At 31.6% G+C, this 25,843-nt stretch overlaps 2 protein-coding genes across 5 annotated transcripts; both read right to left on the bottom strand.

Annotated features, from left to right (window-relative positions):
- Positions 1-2,123: 2,123 nt before the first annotated feature.
- Positions 2,124-3,691, bottom strand: LOC120080065 (uncharacterized protein At3g28850). The gene has a single exon (XM_039034619.1). It carries the CDS (start codon positions 3,340-3,342, stop codon positions 2,539-2,541), a length of 804 nt encoding a protein of 267 aa, XP_038890547.1. The 5' UTR covers positions 3,343-3,691; the 3' UTR covers positions 2,124-2,538.
- A 7,156-nt stretch (positions 3,692-10,847) lies between these two features.
- On the bottom strand, positions 10,848-14,074 carry LOC120079333 (cytochrome c oxidase assembly factor 5). Of its 4 annotated transcripts, XR_005482214.1 has the most exons (5): positions 13,667-14,074; positions 13,344-13,448; positions 12,016-12,140; positions 11,752-11,804; positions 10,848-11,231 (listed from the first exon to the last, which is right to left on the bottom strand). XR_005482214.1 is itself a non-coding variant. In XM_039033494.1 (3 exons), exons 1-3 carry the CDS (start codon positions 13,733-13,735, stop codon positions 12,099-12,101), a joined length of 216 nt encoding a protein of 71 aa, XP_038889422.1. In that variant the 5' UTR covers positions 13,736-14,073; the 3' UTR covers positions 11,725-12,098. The 4 variants fall into 4 exon arrangements, 1 of the variants encoding a protein (XP_038889422.1); XR_005482215.1 differs by lacking the exon at positions 11,752-11,804; XR_005482213.1 differs by lacking the exon at positions 10,848-11,231 and having other exon boundaries at positions 11,596-11,804.
- Between the last annotated feature and the right edge of the window lie 11,769 nt (positions 14,075-25,843).

Below are 25,843 nucleotides of genomic sequence, written 5' to 3'. Positions count from 1 at the left end.
TGCTGTTGGAGCAGACAATTCTTTACATCAAAAATGAAAATGAGGCCAATTGCAAAGAATGTGATGTTGGTCTTTCCATGTGAGTTTCTAAAGCTCAAATTTTAGCTTTTTATTCACACATTTGCATTTGAATTCTTTCCATTATTTTTGGTGTTTTAGAATCTAAGTGAATTTTTTCCCCAAAAAAAAAAATCGCTTTTAATTGTAATATTTTCAAGTTAACCACTTTTAATAGAAACGTTTATTTATTTGATGCATTCCAAATTAGTACATGTTCATATGCAAATTGACACAAAATTTAAAATGTATTTCATTAGTTGAAATTGGTCTTGGAAACATCCAAGGAGTAATCTTCACACTTTTCTATATTATATGTTTTACAATGGAATTTTCTTTAATTTGTTCTCAAAGAGAGAGAGAGAGACAGAGACAGAGAGAATCACATAAAATCAATCAATAGCCAATAATTTACTATTTTTTAGACTTTGAATACAAACATAGCATCAGTATTGATGTAAAAAGAAATACTAATATAGCCACGTTTTTCATAGAATCATTTCTACCCTGTAACCTAATTTAAGTTCAATATTAATAAAGTCGCACTTATAATAGATTCACTTTCTACCACAATGACCTATTATAAGTTAATAGATTAAGTAAAATTAGTAATGTTTAAAGGTTATGTAAAATTAGTATGTTTTAATTTTATGAATAGACATCCAACCAATTTGAACCATAACCCAATGATAGCAATTTGCCAATTCAAGCTCAAATGGGTAGATTGTTCAATCCTTCACTGCAACTAGATTAATAAAATGTACCTAAATAATCCATCATCATCGTTTGTTCATAATAAATCTTGAAATTTAATGACTAAAACTTGATTATGGAAAATGTAATGCACAAATTAAATCTTTTACAATCTGAAAGAAAAGTAGTGCTTTGTGACGATCCCTTCTGAGCCAACACAAATAGTTTAAAGCCAAACTAAAATATAATTGGAATTAATAATCACATATGATTAGAAACTGTTAGCAGCTCCCAAGAATTCAAATATTCAATTGCAGCTTTCAGATTCCATGTGCTCTCGGACACATTCTTAGTCATAACCCTGAGAGAACCTAATATAAACTTAATACTAACCCATTATATATTTTTCATAAGATTCATTGAACAATCTTTCTTTCAAAATCTATGAAAATTCATGAAGAACATCCAAATCCAATACTGATACCATTCAATGTCAATCCTCTAGCATTTGGAGCATTTCTTGATTTCATCAAAATCCATCCTTCCATTCATTTGCTGCTGCTCTGCATGAAAACCCAAAACCATAAGGCCATTCAAATAGACCATTGGAAAATCCATCCCTCAGTCAGTCTCTCAGCATTTGTGTGCTTCCTTGATCCACAGAGCTTTACCAATCAGCTATAAACTCTGATGCAGAGAGATTACTGATATCATCGGATATCTTTCAATTGCCAATATCAGGCAGGAACTTGGTTTCTACATTCATGACACAGTTTCAAAACTTGCTTTTTAGTTTCTATCCTCTGGAAATAACAGTTTCTGAGTTTGGCACTTGAATAGATTAGAAAGCAAGCAACTGCAGATTATTTTGACAAAAAACAGCTCAGGCTTCATTTTCTCTGATTCACAAAAGTAAAATTTGGGTGGGGGAGGCCTTTTTTAGGCCTCCATCTAACTTAAATTAATCATAAGTTTCAACATCTCAGCCAACAAGATACTCTGCGCCTATCAGAGGTCAACTTTTTTCAGATGACAAGCATGTACAATGGCGTTTTCACTATCTGACATAGCAACTAGTCATATTTTAATAAAAATGAAATGATTTTTCTCCTTCATACACAAAGGAACCAGAATAATCAGATCTATCTATCTATGGGAAGGTCAGATGGTAGAAAATAATTAGAAATGAGGCTACATGCATGCATTCAATTGAAGAGAGCCCAAAAATCACGCAAACATATTACCTCGCAAACAAGGGAGGGAAGGAAATCTTACATTTTGTTAGTAAAACTGTAACAAAAGAAAAGGGATGTGTAATAACTAATAAGAGCTATGAACTCAATATAAAATTTAAAGATAGGTATAGATATGGGTATGAAACAAACCCTTTTTAGTAAGAATACATCAATTGCAACCTCTGCAAATTGGTGTTGGCAAATAGCACTAGATATTTACATTCCCATAAGAGGGGAATTAGCCTCCCCTGTAACAGGTCAAATGAAAAAAGAAACCCAAAAGGAAAAAAAAAAAAAACATGACTCGACTTTGCACATTGATAACATACACTATTACCAAAATGCTGTTCATAAAGTACATGAACACCAGTACCCAACTGATGAACACTTGGCTAAACAATAAACCATTAACCAAAGAGTCCAAACTCCAAACTTATGTAGGCACATCCACAATCAATAATGTGAGGGTTTAGTGATTATTTATCAACAACAAAGCATCTGAAATACACACCGAAGAACATCGGTTGGCTTGTTCCTTCCCTTTCGAGACGAATCAGGAATGACATTCGGGACATCGAATTAATCCATTCTCATTGCAGTCTAAGCACCTCTTCAAGACTTGTTCATCTTCATCATATACCTTCCTGCTCCCACTGCAAGTCATACAAGGAACAAACCTTACATCCCCACAACCCTCACAGACAAACCCGGGTTCTCGAACTGGGAAGCCCTCGAGAATCTTGACCAATTCTCCAGCTTCGAAGAGTTGTTTGATTACCTCAGCTCCTCCCACATGCTTGCCCCTAATAAAAACTTGAGGCAAACTCACATTTTTCTCGCCCAAAACACTCTGCAACTCCTTCTTGTAGGCAGAATCCATTGAAATGTCGCGCTCGTCTACCCAAACCCTAAAACCTCGGAATATTATCCTCACGGCATAGCAATCCTCATAGGTCCTTCGAATTCCTCGCAAACTGGTCAAATACACCACAATTCTATCTTCAGTACCCGGCAATCGAACGGAAGGAACCCGGAAATCAGAAGCAAAGGATTTAGCGGATTTGAGTTTGGTTTGAATTTGATGTTGCGATCCTTCGGACGGCGAAGAAGACGACTTAGCTCCCTCAAACAAATTACACAATTGCTTGACCTTCCCTTTAATGGAATTGCCGGCAGATTTCATGGATTCAAAAGGGGTGTAATACTTTTTGACAGAATCCGTCCGATTGAGAGAGGCTCGAAGGTAGGGTTTCTTGGTGGAAGAATCCATGGAGGAGGAGTGCAAGGTAAGGGAACGATTGAAGAAGGAAGACTTAGGTTTTTCGGAAAATTGCGTACTTCGATCAAATTCCGCCATCGACCCAAATACCAATGAAATTAAGTGGAAACCCAATAGAAATCAAAGGGGAAAACAACCGAAAAACGTAAAATTGAGAGCAGAAAATGGAAAGGCAAGAACCAATGAATCTCGAAGGAGAAAGAACCAGAAAAAGGGATGGTTTTTTCAGGTTGGATTTTGGTTTTGATGAGAAAGGAAACTGATTCTCCTATATGCGTAGCTAGTAAGCGAAGAATGTTGTTGGGTTTCTTTTTCCCCTTAATTTTTCTAGAGGGAGAGAGAGATGGAAATGAAAAAGGGTTTCTGGTGGGGGAAATTGAAATTAGGGTTATGGTTTGAGATTAAGAGAGAGAAAATGGTGTTACCTTTTAGAAATGAATGAATACGCGGCAGGCTTTGTTTGAATTTTCTCTATATCGCCTTGTTTCTTTCTTCTTCCTCTCTCGCTTTCATGGCGTCTTCTCTTTCTCTCTCTCTCTCCTGACTGGAAATTGCCTGGACTTTCCCCAAATTTGTAAGTTTCTAACTCATTCACCGCGAAAAAACTTGACTCTTTTCTTTTTTATATTCATATTTATATATAAGCATTCCCTTCAATTCTACCCCTTATTTTTTTTTTGAAGGAAACACCTTATTATTTATTTATTTATTTATTTATTTATTTATTACGTATATACTCCTTTTTTTAGAAATAAATTACGTATCTTTAAACTGTTCCTACATTTAATTATTACTAACTTCCACTTATTTAATACCATTTCCTAATGTTTGGTGGATTTGTGTAATAAGGTCTAAAAATGTGTGTGTGTTTTTTTCAAAAATATATTGATTTATACACTTAAAATTGGAAAATTGTATTCATTTAAATTTGTACCAACTAAACTTCTAAATTTTCTCAATTTAGATTTTTTGATATAATTATATTTGAAAAATCATATATGCATCAATTATCGCATGTTGGTTTGCAAATTGATGCATGAATGATTTTTAAAGGAAATTAAAATTTACCAAGGGTTTAAATTGATTCATTTATGAAAGTTTTAAGAGCTTAATTGATAAACCTACAAGTTTTGCACAAGATTTTTTCAAACGAAACATAATGGATAATCCAAATTAATTTTTACACTTACAAAAAGATCATTGTTTAGATTGTTACAATTATCAATTCAAAGTTATAGTTGATACAACCCAAAATTTAAAAGTATAAATTGATATTTATCTTCTTCTTTTTAGTTATAAGTTTAATCTATGAACTTTTGAGTTTGCATCTATTTTGTGAGCTTTAAAGAGTGTTTAGTAGGTCTATAAATTTCTATTTTGTATATAACATATCTTCGAACTTTAAAAACATTCGATACACACTTTCTCAAAGACATATTAGACATTTTACTGACCTATTAGACACAATTTTGAAGTTCAATGACATATTAGGCATCATTTTCAATGATAAAAAAAGTAAAAAATATGAATGTTCAAAAGCTAAACTTACATTTTAACTTTTGGTTATATATACATACATACATACACATACGTACGTACGTACAGTTCAACAACACGTGGGAGTGATGATTTGAAACTTTGACTACCAATTGAACTATATCTATGTAGGCAAAAATAAAACCATAAAAGTACATAAACCAACTTAGAGACTAAAATAGGATTTATCAAAGTGAGTATAGTTTGACAATAATTAATATATATTATCTCTCTTAAAGTTACTCTTCAATTATTTTGTACTAAAATACAATTTAAGTTTTTTAAAAATAATTTTGTTGTTGCTGTTGTATTATTCATTTTCCACATTTTTTCTTTCCATAAGTCTAGAAAATAATCGAGTTGTTATTCACAAATAATTTCGACCTTTATTTCATAAGGTTGTTATTCTATAATTATTGTATGTATCTTGAATTATAATGTTTGATTTTAATGGAAAGTGTAGAAATAAAGCAATAGTTTGTCACCTCCAAAATAATATTATTAAATTAGTCCATGGACTATTATATCATGTCAACCTAAGTATAGCTAAATTAATTAAGATGTAATATTCTCAACTAAAAAGTTAGATATTCGAGTTTTCATCTATTTATTAGGCTAAAATAATAACAACAACAAAATAATAACAAACTACCATATCCAATAAAGTTAATCATAAATTGAGTCACACAGGAAAAAAATAAGTCATTGTTCGCATCGTGAAGTTGAACTTGAGTTGTCGTTGATATTGATTTGAATCACACTGGAAAAAAATAAGTCATTGTTCGCATCATGAAGTTGAACTTGAGTTGACGTTGATGTTGATTTGATATGATGTGGTTCGATCTCTAATACTTGATCCTCTGATTTTCTCTCAGTTGAATGTGTACGCTTAACTTGAAGAAGCGGAGCATGTGATATTCTTGAAGTCGAAATCTTGGAAAAGTCTTTGTATGAGACTTGTGTCTTCAAGGAGTGTGCTCTGATTGTTGAGAGAATTTTCTCTGAACTATCTGGAATGTAGAATTAATGGACCCCACAAATGAAGAGAGCTTGTCTATTTATAAAGTTTTCTAATGGACTTCATGGGCTTGGGCTTGGGCTTGAGCTTGGTTGATCCATGGGTCTAGGCCCTACTTTTGGGCTTAGTTGGAATTTAACCTAAATAATAATATCAAATTGGACCAAATTAATTTTATCTGATTCAATGATCATCGTAATTTGTCTTCAACTTCAATTTGAAACATATGTCAACTCCTAATCGGTTCCAAATTTAATGATTTGGAATTTCGTCATTAATTTAATGAATAACTTGACAATGTGTGATTAGTCTAAAATTTCTGATGTTGCTAAAATTTAAAGGAAAAAATTGTTAGCACCAGAGCATAATTCAACTTGTAAGCATTAAAGAATAAACAGGTATTTGGGCCACCAACTCGAACTTAATGGAGTAGACTATTATAGCTCACTTCAAGGGCTCTAAATTGGAGAAAATGGCAAAATTCAGTGGTCCTTTGGATTTATGTAAAAAAAAATCGAAAATAATAAGAATTTTGGCAAAACATATGCCACGCACGTGACACCCACTTTTATAATACCGAATTTGCCCTTAGTATTGTCAGCATTATTGAATACATGAAATACAGTGTAAATGGGAAGGGTCGGTTATGAGATTCCAACCAAACATATTAAAGAGAGAAAGGTGGTGCATTTTTTGGTCCATTTGAAATTCAAATGGGTAGTTTAATATCAGTTGATATAACTATTTTTCAAATTTATTAAGAATGAATCAATTTGTATATCTCCATTTTGATTTTATTTTATACTATATCTTCAAATTTTACATTATCTTATCAAATTTTTATTATTTTAAATTTTTATTAGTATATTTAATTCTGACTAGATTTTATTCATTATTTTATACAAATTATCATATTTTTCATTTTTTGTACAAATTTTCTTATTTATCATTATTTTATACAAATTTTCTTATTTTTCATTTTTTATCACATTTTATCACTTATTATATTATTATATCATCTTAAAATTTTTGATATACACTTTGTTTTATTAGTATCTCAAAAAAAGTCTCTTTTTTACAGACAAGCAAGCAGTCACTATTTCAATCTTTCTGTTTTTGCTATGACTCTACAACGAGTAAGGATTCTTTTCGAAAATAGATGGGATGAAAATTCACATTATCATGATTATCGTGTTGTTGAAGCTTATATTCCATCAAATTTGTGCTTCCAACAATTTGTTGATTATATTCAAGGTAAGCTTCTTTTGTCTTTCAATCTCTCTATATCTCGTTTGACATTGCACTGGGATGGTTCCCAACAATTCGAATCTTATTTGGATTATTAAAGATAAGAATGTTTTGTTGTTGATGTCATTTTTATCGAACTTCTCCCAGAATGATGTATGTTTAGTTGTTGATACCATATCATCTGGTACTTCTAGAAATACAATGAATTTGAATAGTGAGTTATCCAAAATAGATCATTCCATCCAATAGTCTGATTGTAATACTGACATAATTGATTTCCAAGCTTTGTCGAAATACAGTGTATTTGAATAATGAGTTACCTCATCGTCACGGTTGATAATTATTGGTTCTTTGTTTGCTTGTTTTTTTTCCACCAATTATTCCAACAACCCTCGATCTTTTTTCACTGATTCTTGTTCTTCCTTCAATTTTCTCTTTTTCTATAATTTAATCATTCTTCGAATGAATTTAAAGGTTTGATTATTTTAAAATTTATTAGTTAAAAAACGACGACAAACAACTAGCGTCCCGTTTCTGTTTTGGAATCCTAAAAAGTACGGAAATATATTTTTATATCAAAGATTTATTCAGTTTGTCTAAAGATTCGAAATAAAATATTATTTTAAAATAATTTGTTGGTAAATCTTTAACTATTTATGAAAAAAAACACACACACACACACACACACACACATATATATATATATATATATATATATCATATCTAAAGATTTCTGTTCAACACTTATTTCTTACCTTTAATGGTGGAAACAATGTATGGAACATATTACTTTAAAGTTTCTTTATAAGATAAGAAAGAGGTGAAGAAGAGACTATAAATTCTATTAAGGATTACTAGATGGAGGATAAAGCAATAGTATGAGAACTCTTTACAAGACATAGGTAAGATGAATTGGTCGAGGAATGCTAAGATGGTATCAGAGCGGAACCTCTCCCATAAGATGTGGTCCGAAGACTAACCAAGCGAAAGCTGGTGGGCATGTAACGACCCGAGTTCAGGAGGGTACATGAATGAACCGGTATCACATCCGAACGAGAGAGATCCTAAGAACATGAAAATATGGTTAAGAAATGCTTAAAAGAATTGAAAGTTACTACTTATATCAACAAGGTACACCTTTCTTTTTGGTGACTCAATCATAAGAATTCCAAAGTTAAGCATGCCTCCTGAGAATTTTCCTAAAATGCATGTGAGTGAGGAACAAAGCATGCTGAAAGGATTGTAGAAACGTTCCTTGGTTTGTGTAGCAATCATATCAAGTAGGTGTAGATTTGAGGTTTGGTAGACTACATCATTTATCGTGCTAATTGTTTTAGTTATAGTGTATTTGTTGTTTTTTTAACGGTTTAGAAACTCTGTAGCTTCAACATGTGAACATTGGGTCTTTTATTTTAAGTGAGTGTAGTTGTGACAATTTCACATTATTATTTAATTTGATTTTTCTATTTTCACAATTTAAAAAATATTTTGCTATTTTTCCAAATGAAACCTTAAATTTTGCCATTTATCTGATCAGTCCTAAATATAATGGTGGTGTGTTTGCAATTACTTATAATCAACAATTAAGTACAATAAATACCATTTCAAAACATTTTTTTACTACAATATTTACTATTTTTTACTCATTTTTTCTCTTCTTGTTACACAATTTGCTATTTCATATGCATATTAAAATAATCCGCATCTCAAACACAAACTATTATAACTAATAAATTATTATAATTCACATATTATAATAATCACTTACTATAATAACCAACTCGGAATCCCAATCCCCATGTAAGAGGTCAAGATTTTAACCTCATTTCGAATATTTTTCAACTTAAAAATGGAAAAGTGGTAATTTATAACAACAAATGGAGCAGGAAATTTGAACATCTAACTTTAGAAAGGTAGCCTAATCACTGTTGAACTATGCAAATATTTGAGTCTAATGAGTTTCTGTACTTTACATGAGCATTAAGAGGACGAGAAAAAAAACCTGACGAGCATCTGATCTGTCAATTATTTTGTAGTTTTTGTCTCTCTTTCTGAAAATTATACTTTTTGAGATTCTTTTTCTTTATATTTTTCAATTTTTTTTAATGCTTTTGTTTGTTGGAAACAATCATTTCTCATTCAAAAGGAAAACATTTAATATATAATTTCAATAAATAAAAGCAATTCATGTGCATCACATGTGTTTGTTTCTATTTTAATAAAAGTGAGCGAAATGATTGCAACTATAAATAACAATTATAGGCCCCATATACAAATACAACGATCGATTTTCATTTTTCAAAATTAAATCCAATTAGATATCACTTTCAGTTTAGCCGTTGTTCAAAATTTAAACTCACTTTTAATCTCAATTTTCATATAAGTAATCATATATTCCTAAACTTTATTTTGTAACCATTTAATTCATATACTTTCTGTTTTGTAAAAATTTAGCCCATAAACTTTCCTATGTAACAATCTAGTTCTTAAATTTTAAAATTTATAACGATTTAGTCTTATGGTAGAAATTAATGTTAAGATTTAATGAGATTTCATGTATAAATAAACTATTCAACTAATTAGAAACTTAATATTTTTATAAAATACAAAGTTTACATCATAAAGTGATGACGTATTAAAAATTGACATTTAATTTTGATATTTTTTTTTAACGTTAAGGACTAAATTGTTACAATGTCGAAAGTACAATAACTAAATTGTTACATACTAAAGTTCAAGGGCTAAATTGTACAAATTTGAAAATATAAGAACTAAACCGTTACAAACGAAAGTTTAAGTACTAAATTATTAGTTTCATGAAAGTTTGAGGATAAAGAATGTTTTTTAACCTATTTTCTAAAATCTAAACTGATTTCTTATCTTTTAGAAAAAGGAAAACTTTAAGCTCATTAAATTGATTGTTTTTTTATGATTTATTTATCATGATTTTCAAAAAAGAAAAAAAAATGATAGTGCTTTTATTTATCATGAATTTCTTATAAAAGAGATTAAAAGAATTGGAATGATATAAAAGCTTTGAAAGAATTCAGGAAAATGATTATTTTGTGTGATTGTATTATTACATAATGATTGCTTATAGTTCGTGATTTTTTCTCTAATTTGCAATTTTTTTTTATATTAATTCTTGTGTTCTAAGCTTTATTATTTCCTTTTAATTTCACTTTTAACTCACATTCACTTGATCACTTCAATCTTAAGAATTGGAATATAAAAAATAGTTCTTGAATCTTTTTAGATAGTATTTAATTAGTTTGTTAACTTATAAGATTATCAGTATTAATATATTAAAAAAACCAAGTAGATAATTGGAAAATTTTCTCACATTCAAAAAATATAGAACTATTTACAAAAATAACAAAAAAAAATATTGTTAAACAATTGATAGATTTCTATCCGTTTCTATCAACATTGATAAACGTCTATCATATTCTATCATTAATAGCCTTCTATTAGTAGAAGATTAAAATTTTACTATTTTGTATAAATAGTTTCCCTTATTTTTCTATTTTTGAAAATCTCCATAGATAATTCAATACAAACTCTGTTAAAAAAAATTAATGAAATACTAGCATATTATTTTATTATCATATTTATACATGTATATACACTCTTTATTTTAGTTTGAGTAATTATAAATGCTAATTGATTCATTAACTTTTTTTTTTCCCACTAGCACAACATTGAAGAGGAATGAATAAATTTGTCTACCAATTTTTCAATTTCAACCGATCCAAATTAGAATTAGCGACTAATTAAGAACTTTGAAAGCAAGAACAATATAAGTAATGGAAGTAACACCTTACACACATAAATTAATGTAATCCTATCACACAATCTAACCCGAATAATTCAATAAAAAAATTAAGATAAGAAAATGTAGGGGTTGTTTCGGAACCCAACATGAGATGGTATATCCCCACATCTTATATCATCTCAGTGTTTGGAAGCCATTATCTTATCTCAACGATTTTAATTGTTTGTGAGCCCATTTTCAGAACGTCTTTCGTATCTCACAGTCATTTTCATTCTGTGTATCATATATCATCTCAGTGCTTGAACATACTCAATCGTTCATACTCGATCAGAATTCTCCAAACATCAAAGCTCCCTACATCCTATATTATCTTAGCACCCAAAACAGTCCCTAAGAGAGAAAGGAAGAGACGATAAATACCTACTCACCCCCCAAGACTTAGTTCGTAAGTGAGAACCAAACTGACATCGACGATGCACTTAAATATATCAAAGATTAAAAAAAAAAAAAAAAAAAAAAACTAATGGGAAAAAAATGTTAGAAGAAACTGAAGAAGTTTTAATACCTAAATGGGGAAAAAGCATTAAAAGTTTAAAACCAAAAGGAAAATGACCCATAAGAAACTATTTGATATATTGACCTTATTAAGGAAGAAAAAACCTTCATTCTGAAGTGTATGAAGCATATTCCCAATGTCCTTAGAAAATCATTTCAAGCAGAACCTTCAGTAGCCAGACCAACTTAAACATGAACATAGCCTAAAAAGACAACATAAACTTTCTTATACCTACAAGAAAACTCGGTTAAGCCATGCTCGAATTGGATACCAACGCAAGCATCTTCCTATAAGAAGGTAGACATGAGAACTTGAGAAGATTACAAGTTACTGAACAATCAAGTGAAAGTATACCTTCCTTCTTCTAGTAGCGTATGTACTTGTATAATGGTAAAAAACCTATAACACTGAACACCCATGGTAAAGTTAATGTAAGAATCCCAAAACATAAGAAAACACAATTACCCAACCCCAAAAACAAAGAAGATTAACTATGAACTCAGGACTAAATATTTGGCCACTGGTTTCTTTAAGCAGATTAATGGAAAAACTCTTCAGGGAAGAAAAGGATCGAAAGCCGAAAGTTACTGAATATATGCAGAAGAGCAAGAATTTTACAGGTCATTGCAGACAAATTTCCAGGCATTCAAATTCGAAGTTTCAAACTTCTTTTCATGGAATTGCTCAGCTCCACCCCTCATTCAATAACCTTTGTTCCCTCGAATCCTCGCCCTCATGTCAACCTGGAATTTTGAGGTGCACTGATTGTTGTGAGATGCATTACATCAATTTTATACCATCTAACAAAGATCGACGACTTCAGAAAAAACAAATTTAAAATAGACTGGCACAGATTTTCAATTGTTTTTCTTTTGGAAACAGGAATCACTTTTCATTAATATGATACAATCATAAAAATTTTCGTTAAGGATATACCAAATAAAGCCACCCACTCAGTCTCAGTCCCTAATGCAGTTTACAAACACACTGCTTCCAGATATATGAATTGGACCCAAAGTGCAGGTATTGGAGGCATTATCTACAGAATGTCAAAACCTAGTAAAAACAGCAAAATTTAACCAATCTTAACTCTATTTTTTCTTTCTAACCAGAGACTCTACCCTAAAGTTTGTTTGTTTTGCCCCTTTAGTGATATCCATAAACAAGATGAAATATATTCTCTTCCAAAGTACGAGGTGAGAAAAACTGAAAATCTGAAACCTACTCAAGTGCAAAGAACGAAAAAAGATAGTCCGTTCCTTCACTTTCTTCCAAACATAAAGGCACGCTGAGGGGAACAAAAGTTTTATAACAAAATCATTGAAGGACAACGAGCCTTCATCTTTCAGAAGTTGAGTCCACGAGAACAAGCTGGCCAACTTTTTTGGGATATTTTCCTATTCACACTTCCTTGTAGAGCTTCTTTCACTTTCTAGACCGCTATAGCATCCATTTGGTCATGATAGAAATATTGAACCTAAAAAGGGAAACTGCATAATCTCTCATATACCCATGCCGCTCCAATCCACTCATTTTCTAGGAAATCCAGGAGGTCATTAAGTTCGCTAAATTCAAGTGCTGTCGAGTTCCTTCTAGTCAGCACATTCCAACTTCTTCAATTCTCATTTCATAATTCATCTACAGACTTTTGGTTAGGCTCACCATAGTAAACCTCAGAGACGTATCTTCTCTCATTTTCTAATTTGATTGTTAATATTGTTCTCTACTTTCCACTGAGATTAGAATATAAAGAAATGAAAAATTATCTAAAGATCATCTTTGCAATCCATATAATGCCACATAGAATTTTAAACTACAAGTTTCCGTGTTGTTCGATGATGAAGTGTTATTTAGAATACTTCGAAGCACCAGTGGCACAATTGAGATGTAATCAAACAAAGAATGAATTGACTGCTCGGCTGGAGAAGGAGTTAGTGAAAACTTGCCTGGCCTCTTTTACAATTGAAATATGTTTCCCTTAATCCCACACACTCGCTAGGTATGCAAGGACTCTTCTCTCCAGCACATTCCCTGTAAGTTCGATTCTGAACCTGAAATTGCAAACAACAAAAGACTGAGAACCATGTTGAATTAAAGCAACAACTCTATCCGTCCTTGTTTATATCCTTCACTTCATCATGGAGTGTTCAAATACAATACTTAATAAATACAATACGTTCAGAAGAAAGATGCCAACTTAACAACAAAACCATCCAAGTACTGATACATAAAGACAATAATAAACAATGAGAACATGACTATATAAGACCTTTACACAATCAGATTCGCTGAGACACTTGACCAGTTCCATCGCTAAGCCTTTGCAAGATTTGGACATCCTTCCCCTTAATTTTAGCCTTCTCAAAGATTCCTGTTATGTCTTGAATGAATCTCGGGTTGAAGAATCACAACGAAGTTTGTTTTAGGGCGAAAGGAAATGAGGATGGCTTTATTCCGGTGGGATGAGGATGTTTTATGGTAATCACTTGGAATTTGCTTTTCCGGAACTGGGAAGAAGATGACCAGAATCGGTCACGGAGGTGTTCGATTAAAGCTAGCCTGTCGTTTGACGAAAGGGAAGAAACAGGGGCGGGGGAATTGCCGAAAAAAGAAAAAAGAGGACACATTTTAGGCTGTTAGGGCATTTGATTGCCGGATTTTTTACGTGGAAATTGGCACAAATATCTAATTACATGTTTGTTCCATAATTATAGTTATTTCCAATGGAAAATAAGTTATTCTCAGATATCCTCATTTTCTACATGTAAGGATTTTTATTTTCTTAAAAAACGTGAATTTCTCTTTTCTTCTATCTATCTATTTTTTATTTTAAAAATAATTTCACTTTGAATATAGTTAACTAACTAATTAATTAATATTAATTTAATAAAAATAATATAAATATTTATTTTAATAAATCAATAATAATATATTAAAATATTTACTTAACTTATTTTTATAATAAAAATTTATTAAATGAATGGAATTATTTTTTACGTAAATTATTAATTTATTAACTAATAATATCTTAAATATATTTAATTAGTAAACTAGGATTAGTTAAATTTAGTTAGTACTCAACTTCATTCAATAAAAATAATTTATTACTTTATTTTTTTTAATAATAAAGTAATTTATGGAGATTAATTTTAATTTGATAATTTATTATGAACATATAATCATCATCGATTATTTATAAGAAATTAATTATTTATTGTGATTAATTTTTATTACTCCATTCATTATTAACGTATCATATTTATAAAACACTTTTTAATATTATTTATTTATATATTATATTTTCATCTCATTTTCTTCACATTTTATATAATATATTGTCCATTAAAATATATTTTCTTATGTTATTTAATTAAAAGTAAAATTGCTAATATCGAACTTAGTTAATAATAAAAATGATTAAGTGTTAGATTATAATTAGTATGACGTTCATTAAATTCATTAACTGATTAATTTTAATTATAAATTATTCAATCTTCAAATATTTATAATTAAAATTATTATTGATTCATAGTTAATTAATTTTCATGCTTAATTTCATAAATTAAATACAAACACAATTTTATGATAGCATTTTCATCAACCAAATACTGTCATCTTTGATTCCCATTTATCCTATTCTCAAATATCTTATTCCCAGTTATTCCCAACATAATTTATTTACAGACATCTAGAAAACCTTAAACCAAATGGCCCCTTAAGAATTTAGACATAGGGAAATTATCGGGAAATGGACTTTAAAGCTTTCATCTAACAAAACTATTTTTTTAACTCGTTTAAATAATTTTTTTTGGTACATCTCGAGCGAGATCGATCACCGAATCGAAAAACAATCTTTTATAACTTATAAATTGTTTTGGCTTTTTAGCCTTTCTCAAATACATCTAGACAAATTTAATAACGAGATTCTACTCATTTTTTTTTTCCAAATATTATGTGATTTACCTAAATTCTATACCAAAACTTATATATTTTCAAATTTTATCTAAATTCATTTATCTTTACCAAATATAATATTCAATTCTTACTAATTTTTGGCCAAATTCAATTCCACAATTATAAGAATTTTTAAATTTCCAAATGAGTTTATCAATTAGATTGTTTCATATGGATGATTTCATTTTGATTCTAAAATTTTGGAGTAGATTAAACTTTGCAAAAAATATTAGGTAAAATGTGAAAATATATAAAATGTCGGTATTAATCTGCCCAAGATTAATATCAAAATTTTATATATTTTCCATAACTTACATAATTTTTTCCAAAAAATTTAATATTTTCTAAATTTAAAAATAAAAACCAATCACCTGAGATTCATATAAAAAAAATCATTTGGAATAATTGATAAATTGATTTGAAAATTAGAAATTGGATTAAAGATTTAAAAACTATTTAAGATATTGATATAATATTTGGTAAAGATAATTGAATTTGAAAATATATAAGATTTGGTATAAGATTTAGGTATATTATATAATATTTAGAAAAATTATTAGAATCTCCGTCTTTAATCTACCAAGATGTACCGGCCTAAAAGGGTAAAAACAATTGATAAGTAAGAAAAAATTATTTTTTTAAAACTAAATCTCGGTCGTCAATCTCGACCTACCAAGAAAAACTATTTGGACGAATTTTAAAAAAGAGTGCTAGTTTTGTAAGATGAAAAGTTAAAGATGCTATTTTTTACTATTTCCCTTTAGACATATGGGACAAATAAGTTGTGAAATGTCCATATTACCTTAAATTGAGAGAATCCAACTTTTTATTCTCTTTTTCCTCAAATTTTCTGACTTCCTCTTCTTCTCTCATCTTTTCTTTCATTTCTCTCTAACTTCTCTCTAACTTCTCTTCCCTTGAGCTCTTCCCTCACACGCACACCCTAAGATTGTTAGCAACTTCAACATTCTCTCAACTTCAATCTCTCTGTGGTAAGCTTTTATGATTTCTTTTTATTGTTATAATTTTTTTTTGTCCCTCTACTCTTATTCTTATGTTGATGTTAAGTTGAGTTAGGTTAATTTTCTTTTTCTCTTGGTGTAACTTCCAAACTTAAATGTATGATCCCAAATCTATTTTATACTTGCTTTAAGTGATTGAGGGTGGTCTTATACACATGTTTAGCAAGTTTTTAGCTACTTTCTGTTTTTTTATCTCGCAAACATCTCACAATATCCCACAACAACTTTCCAACTTTCAAACTAAAAATGTCCAACATTTCACGGGGACGAGGGAGGGGTTGCCAAAAATAGGGCACTTTGTGAGCCAAAACCCAACCCTAATTTAGCCCTTATTATATATTAACAAAGGAATCCTCTCAAGGATTAATAGAGAAAATGAGGAATGGGTCCCCATGGGTGTTGGGTTGTATGTCTTAAAAATCGTGGTTTATAAATATTAAACGTATTCTATTTGACAATAAAGTTGTTATTGAGGTTTATTCAATAAAAGTTGTTATTGAATATGTGAATTGTACCTTCAAAGCCTAAATCCAATAAACTAAGAACCATTGGCTATAGCATGAATACTTGAACTTTATGTGGAGACATAAAAGTAGATCAAGTTTGAGTATATAGCAAATATGGTCTATAGTATAGGGATAAGGTTGGGTACCTTAACTTGGGGACACTATCAGATGTAACCCACTTTGTATTGATACAAACGATGTGATCCTGAATCGTTCATGTGGAGACATGCGACTGGGGGCGTCCTATGTAATGAGTTTGCATAAGACCAAACCACGAAATAGTCACTTTTACTTTATAGCGTTGTTTACTGATAAGTCTGACTATTTCAACTCGATGACCTAGGTAACTCGATCTTAATCCTAAGCTAACTATGAACTCATGTTTATTTGAAATTATCCTTTAGTCTGCATAGGTGAGAGTGGCTCCAAAATTGCTAACTCAATATGCCTCCCATTTTAGGGGTAAGACTGGGTAGATAGCTGGGGACATAGTTTTGCAAGATGGAACTCACTCCTACCTGTTTCTAGGGTTAGTAGATAGGTTGTTCTTTTAAGTGTTGACTCTAAGTCTTGAACAAGAGGCTTCAACCTCTAATTGGCTCGAGAAGGACCTGATTTGGTGGTTGGACCACAAATGAATCGTTCATTTAGAGTTAGCAAAATTTTCCGTGTGGTCGGGTCCTTGTGGAGCCTTGCCTGATCGGGGCGGGGAATCCCTAGTTTGATCGAGATGGGGTCAAATCGAGGACCCCTTTAGGGTCCTCGAACCGGGGAGGGGAGGGTATCCCCGCCTCGTCTCCGTCGATGACCCCACACTAATTAGGTTTTTAAATATATATAATATATGTATTCCATTGCTGATTCAACAATTTAGAATTTGGTGATAATCCATCAACTATGTTAGTGGGTTTTTCCCATAAATGGAAAAACCCATTAACGTAAAATTTTTTAAAAATCATTTTATTTTTGTAATTTAAATTAGTTTTATAAAATTAATTTAAATTAATTAATTTTTTAATTAAACTTTTTAATAAAAAAATATTAATTTAATACATAAATATTAAATTAATAAAATATCAATTTGACCAATAAATCATATTTAAATCATAATTTAAATATTAATTGATTTTCTAATTTCGTTTAATTTCGATTAAACGTTTTTAATTTATCATATACAATCAATTGAAAACCCTAAAACTGAATTTGAATATTTCAAATTCATGACCCTAATTTTATACATCAATATTCAATTTGTTATTCCAATTTAGGAGCTAGTAGAGGGACCTAATGGACCTACAGATTATGAGCTCCAATGATTTGTAATTAATTCGTTAAAACTCTTTAATCGAATTAATTACTATTTGTTAACTATCAAGACACACCACTATAGGTCGATAGTTGCACTCTTCTCACTATAGATATATTTTTGTCCATATAAATTATAATCAGTAAGTCGATCTTTCACAGGTTGTTTGTAATTACAGCTCGGTCAAAATTACCGTTTTACCCATGTAAATACATCTTGTTCCTTAAATTTCCACTGACCCTCTAATGAACAATTTGATTCATAATACTACTCATGAATCATGTCCTACTATATCATGAGAAGGCAGGGCCCCGATTGTTAAAGACCTGGAATCAACACTTAAGAGAACAACCTATCTACTAACCCTAAAATGGGTAGGAGTGAATTTCATCTTGTAAGGCTATATCCCCAACTATCCATCCGGTCTTATCCCCAAAATAGAAGGCTTATTGAGTAGTGCTATTGAACTACTCTCACCCATACAGATCAAAGGATAATCCCGAATAAATAGGAGTTCATAGCTAGCTCAGGATTAAGATCGAGTTATCGTAGGTTACTTAAGTATAAAATAGCCAGTTTTAACAGTAAACGGTCGTTATAAAGAAAAGTGACTATTTCGTGGCCAGTTTATATGCAAACTCATTACATAGGATGCCCCCACTCACATGTCTCTACATGAATGTTCTATGGATAACATTATTTGTATTACCTATACAAAATAGGCTGCATCCAATAGTGTTACCATGATGAGATACCCAATTTCATCCATATATTTATAAACCATTTAGGCTATATACTATTAACTTGATCCTGTTTATGTCACCACGTAAAGTTAAAGTATTCATTCTATAGCCATGGATATGTTTATTGGATTTTCATGATAGAATGCAAAATCAACAACTTTATTGAATAAGATACTCAATAATATTCTATTGATAAATAGAATATTTAACACAAAATTTACGAACTGTAAATTCTAGGACATTCCCAACAATCTCCCACTTGGACTAAAACTCCGATGAGAATAAATATATACAATATAATGTTGAGAAATATAAAGAAAAATACAATTAAATATAAAGAGAAAATACAATAAACTAGGGCATCTATAATACCATAAATATTCTCCCACTTGCCCTAGATTACGCTGCTCGGAGTCCTAGTCCAACCATGTGGCCCTCGAACACTTTAGTCGAGAGGGCCTTCGTAAATGGATCAGCAAGGTTGTCTTCAGAGGCTATCTTTGTGATGATCACATCTTCTTGATGTACTATCTCTCTGATGAGATAATACTTTCTCTTAATATGTTTTCCACGCTTGTGACTCCATGGTTCTTTCGAGTTGGCAATAGTACCACTATTGTCATAATACAGTGTGATAGGTAGGTGCATATCTGGAACTATTTCCAAGTCAACCAAGAATATGTGTAGCCATACTGCTTCTTTAGCGGCTTCACATGTGGCCACGTATTCTTCTTCCATTGTGGAGTCACCGATACAACTTTGCTTAATGCTTCTTCAAACTATAACTCCTCCATTGAGAGTGAAAATTGAACCTGAAGTAGATTTCCTTGAATCCATATCAGTCTGGAAATCAGAATCAGATCCGGTAAGGATCAAATCCTTAGGTCCATACACAACAATATAGTCCCTCGTTCTTCTTAGATACTTGAGGATGTTTTTGACAGCAATCCAATGACTATGTCCTGGATTGGATTGGAACCTATTGATGATTCCAACTGCAAAACATATGTCAGGATGTGTACATAACATTGCGTACATAACACTTCCAACTGCAGATGCATATGGAATTCTTGTCATTTCCTCAATATCTTCAGGTGTCTTAGGACACTGTTCCTTTGACAAATGAATTCCATGTCTAAAAGGTAACATACCTTTTTTTGAATTTTGCATATTATATCTTGACAATATTTTGTCAATATAAGATGCCTGAGATAGTGCTAGGGTTATATTCTTTCGATTCCGAAAGATGTGTATTCCTAGAACGTATTGAGCATCACCCATATCTTTCATTTGAAATTTTGTTGCTAACCATCTCTTTACGTCAACAAGGAAGCTTGCCTCATTCCCAATGAGCAAGATATCATCAACATAAAGAACTAAGAATGCTACAGTCTTGTTGACTATTTTCCTGTAAACACATGATTTGTCAACATTCTGTTCTAAGCCATAAGATTTGATCAGAGTATCAAATCTTATGTTCCAAGATCTTGAAGCTTGTTTTAACCCATAAATGGATCGTTTAAGCTTCTAGATTTTCTGTTCCCGTCCTTGTTCGATGAACCCTTCTTGTTGAGACATAAAAATACTTTCATCAAGATGGCCATTTAGAAAAGTTGTCTTGGCATCCATTTGTCATATTTCATAGTTATAATATGTGACAATGGATAGAAGTATTCTAATCTATTTTATCATGACAATAGGAGAAAATATTTCTTCATAATCAACCCCTTCTCTTTAGGTAAAACCTTTTGCCACGAGTCTAGCTTTATAGGTTTGCACCTTGCCAGTTTGGTCTCGTTTTCTCTTGTAGATCCATTTGCAACCTATAAGTTTAACCCCATGTGGTTGATCTACAAGTTCCTAGAAAGAGTTGAAGTATATAGACTCCATTTCAACGTCTATGGCTTTTATCAACTGTTCCCTATCAACATCTTCCATTGCCTTTTTAAAGGTTAATGGATCCTCTAATCCATCATCATGTATGATATTTTGAGTTTCTGTTAAACTCATATAGCGTTCAGGTTGTTGAATAACACCCTCCCCCCAACTACGTCGAGGCATACTCAACTCTTGAGATAGACGTGACGGGACGACAACAGTTATTGAGACTAGCCTGATCAACAACTCTTGTTGATTTTTCTGTAGCATCTTTGGTCATTTCTTGCAATATTAGTTTACTACGAGGTAGGTTATTTTTCATATGATCTTCTTCCAAGAATATAGCATTTGTCGATACAAATACTTTGTCTTCTTGGGGATCATAAAACAATCCTCCTTTCGTTTCTTTAGGGTATCCTACAAAGAGGCATAATTTCGAATGTATTTCCAGTTTCTTAGGATTTTATACCAACACATGCACTGGACAATCCTAGATACGGAAATGACATAAACTAGTTTTGCATCATTTCCATAATTCATACGGTGTTTCTGAAACACTTTTTGAAGGAACAACATTTAGAATATATACTGCAGTCTGCACTGCACACCCCCAAATGGATTGAGGTAACTGAGCATAACTCATCATTGATCGGAACACGTCTAACATGGTTTGATTTCTCCTTTCTACAACACTGTTTTGTTGTGGTGTTCCAGGTGCTGTGAGCTGAGATTGAATTCCATGATCTACCAGATAGTTTTGGAATTGTAAGTCCATATACTCACCACCTCGATTAGATCGAAGTGTTTTAATTCTTTTACTTAACAATTTTTCTGTCTCAGTCTTAAATTCTTTGAACTTTTCAAGAGTTTCAGACTTGTGACTGATTAAGTAAACGTAGCCATATCTCGAGTAATCATCATAAAACTGATAAAATACTGATAGCCTCATCGTGCTTTTACACTCATCGGACCACATAGGTCTGAATGTATAAGTTCGAGAGGCTCTTTGGCATGGAGACATTGGTAAGAAAAAGATCCTTTTGTCATTTTTCCCTCAAGACATGATTCATATGGAGGTAAAAAAAGCTATCTTCTAACTGACTTAGATGACTGTTTTTTACCAATCTCTTAATCCTGTTGAGATTAATGTGACCAAGTCTAAGGTACCAAAGATAGGCGTTAGGAGAAATTTTTCATTTTTTTATTTTGTTTTGAGCCTCAGTCGTTTTAAACATCTCTATATTTAGAATGACCTTTGCTTCAGTTGGTTTTAATATATACAAGTTATTTTCAGTCTTGCAGAACAAATATGAACACCTCTTGAAAAAACAAACATTTCATTAGATTCAAAATATATTCTATATATATTTTCTAGCAGACAGAAAATGGAGATTAAGTTTCTTTTATCTTAGATACATAATACACATTCCTAAGTAAGATGAAAGACTCTCCAAAAAATAGCTTGACATCTCCTATTGCATAAGTTGAAATGACTTCACCCGTTCCCACCTTGAAAGTCATTTCCTGTTCAGAAAGTTCTATCCAAGAACTAGTTTCCTATAGAAAAGTGCAAACATGATTAGCGGCGCCTAAATCTAATATCTAGGTTAGATGAGTATTCTCCACTAGACATGTTTCAACTACTAATAAATCTGATTTACCTTCTTTCACCTTTTTCACTTTCTTTTCCGCCAAATACTTTGGACAGTTACGCTTCCAGTGCCCATTCTTTCCGCAATGGAAACACTTTCCTTTGAGAGTCTTGTTTTTGTTTTTGTTTTTCTTAGCAGTGGTTTTCTTATTCCTTTTACCCTTCTTCTTCATCTATATAGATTTATCTTTCAAAGAAGAGGGAACAGACTTCTTGTTATCTGTGGGTTTTGTTCCAAACTTCGATCCCTTATAAAACTTCTTAGAACGAGAAATAACAATTACTTCTTTTTCTTTAAGTTTCATCATTGACTGATATGTCTGTAACTCGTTCAACGATGTGGTCAAATTATAAGTAATTTTGTTTATAACAACATTGGTTCTAAAAAGCAGATAACTCTTCGGGAGAGATTTCAATATCATACTTACTTGACTTATCTCACCTATCATCGTCCCATGAGCCTCAACAATATTAAAATGGACCATCATATCGAGAACATGTTCTCTAACGTTGGACCCATCTTTCATAAGAGTACTGTAAACATACTTAATGGCTTCATGTCGAATAGAGGATGATGGTTGCCTGAACATCTCCTAGAGCGACGCCATTATCTCACAGGCGGTGGGCATTACCTCATGTTTCTTATTAAGTACATCAGATATACTTGCTAAGATGTAGGCCCAAGATTTTTTGTTAGCTCTAACCCACCGATTATAGATGTCCCAAACATTTCGGTTCGCTGTTGTACTGGGAACGGGAGGACATTCCTCCGTCGACAGAAACCTCAAATCATCCACAACTAATATCGTATTGATGTTGGATTTCCAGTTCGAATATCCTTCACTGTTAAATTATCAGAAGCAAGCAGTTGTATAATTGAATTCAACATTGCTGAAAAAAATTTAAACAAATCCTATTAAACTTTATGCATCTAAATCCAATTTTGGCAAAAAATAATAAAGTACCCAACAAATATTTTATTTATTTGCAACGATACTTTAGTGATTTAGAACAGTTACTACCGTGGGGTAGTAAACAATTCCTTCACTGAAGTAGGACAATTCTTGACTAAATACTATATCAGAATAACTCTTTACTAATATAGTTCTTTTGGTTATCGTTTTTGGTCAAGATCTTTACTAATGATTAGTAATTCTTGTAAGTGTGACCCGCCATTTTCATATTATAGAACGAAATGATATGCCCCTGATATGAAAGACAATACATAAAACAGAATTATAAGACCCTATTCATTACTGAAGCTTAGGTTGTTCCGAATCCTATGTTATAACCGTCTGTGGGGATCGCCGTGGTTAACGATTAGCTAGTGCCGCCTAAAAACGACAACATGCGCAACATAGGAATCTCATGGTTCAAACTAATGGAAAAGACCATAGGATAATGTTGACACATTTCCTTCACCCACTTACTATGAACTACTTCCCTCATTCACCCTGTTATTGACCCATGCAAACACTTTTCGAATGGAGCAGTTGTGGTAAAAGCGACACGAAGCCGAGTGTGGATCTCACGGTGTGAACTTTTGAGGATGTGAGAGCTAATAACTATATATCGAATATATTGTTAATCTCCCACTGAAGTGTTCTAAATTTTAGGGTATCTATTTACTTACGTAAAAAACGGCTAACTTTTACACAACCTAAGCCTATATCATTTTTATCTAAGTATAACATTTATATTTGGATATAACTCTACGATGTCTAAGTGTTTAAACCAGTTTTAATCCTCACACTGCTCATGCAAGCTCATAAAATCAGTTTACAACAATCAATATTTCGGTCATAGTCCCCAGGTAGGAGGTATTTCGTAAACCGTCAACTTAAGTACCCCCAACCTTAGACAGGTTTATGAATTGTTTTGAGTTTGTAACCAAATTTTATAAGGTAACAATCTATTTTAACAGTTAAAACTAGTTTGTTAACCTAAATGAGCATGTTGTGTATCTTTGTTATGGATTTTAAAGTCTAATTTCTTTTTATAACAACGTACAAAAAAGTAGACATGGTAAACATCCACAACATTCATAAAAGGCATTCAATATAACATTTATATCAAAAGAAACCCTATACATGCATACTATATATTATAACAATTTATAACATACTTTCAATGCATGTAACATGCTTCTTACGGTGGCATTTCAAATTTACATGGCATACTGTATGCATATACCAGATTTATTTAATTATAACATACATCACATGCCTAAACAATTAAACACATACGGATACAATTTTTAGTTTTGACATTTTTTTTAAGTTAACAAAAGCCTTTGTATTACAATAAACAGGTGACAACTCCAAACAGCTTCTTGATCGCTCGGATAGCTCCAAACCAGACCAAAAAATGCTTGAACCGGATGTGAACTGGGCCAATCAAAACAATTTTGAAAGTGAATCGGGTCAAGTTTGAAGAAAATCGATCAAAACAGTCAATCTTCAATAAATCAGTTCAAGAATCTCGCTTGGATAAACCAGATCTCACTGACGGACCAAGATCTCGCTTGATTTGAACACGACCTCGCTCCATGTTAAAATCTCGCTCAAACTTGATCTCGCTGCTGGTTGAAGTCTTGCTCAAAACTTGATCTCTCGCTGGCTGGTTGAAATCTCGCTCAAACCATAAGAATTTCATTCCTTTCTTGAAATCTCGCTCGAGCTTGATTCAAAATCTTGCTCAAACTTGAAATCTCACTTGGAATTCGATCAGAAACTCGCTCGAACTAGAAATCTCGTTCAAACTCGATTCAAAATCTCGCTTGAACTCGAAATCTTGCTCGAACTTGGTCTAATCTCGCTGGAAATTCAAACAATAGTTGAAGAACTGGAAATTTGCAGCTTGGCCTTCTTCAGTTCTTTCTTAAATTACATCCTAATTTCAACTTTTAATGACTCCATATGATTTAAAAACTCTTAAACACACATTAAGGCCCATCAAACAAGAGCCAATTACAAGAGAAATAACATAATTGAAAGGATTTAAATGCCAAAACACTGGAAAAACCATATAAGTATACTACTTCATGCAGTTCATGAAAAAACACCACCAAACTCAAATTAAAAATAGTTAAACGTTTAAATCATGCTCTAATACCAATTGAAGGAATGATAAAACATGCAACGGAAGGCTTCAGAATCAATAAACACTTAAACTACATTTAATTTGAGTTTTAAACATGTTGTTCATATGATATTCATAAGAGGGTTTGAAACAGATATTACCTTTGAATATTTCCTCCACAAATTCAGCTGGAATTCATCAAGATAGAGCTTGAATCTTCAAGAGACCAACGAGATCTTCTCCACTATACTCAAGCTAGAACGTGTGGTGGAAACACTTAAATCAAGTTGAATTGATGATGAACA

The sequence above is a fragment of the Benincasa hispida genome, chromosome 6 (genome assembly GCF_009727055.1).
Source record: "Benincasa hispida cultivar B227 chromosome 6, ASM972705v1, whole genome shotgun sequence".
In the NCBI taxonomy this organism is placed as follows: Eukaryota; Viridiplantae; Streptophyta; class Magnoliopsida; order Cucurbitales; family Cucurbitaceae; genus Benincasa; species Benincasa hispida.
Note: the sequence above shows the minus strand (reverse complement) of the source record. Positions and strands in the feature narration are given on the sequence as shown.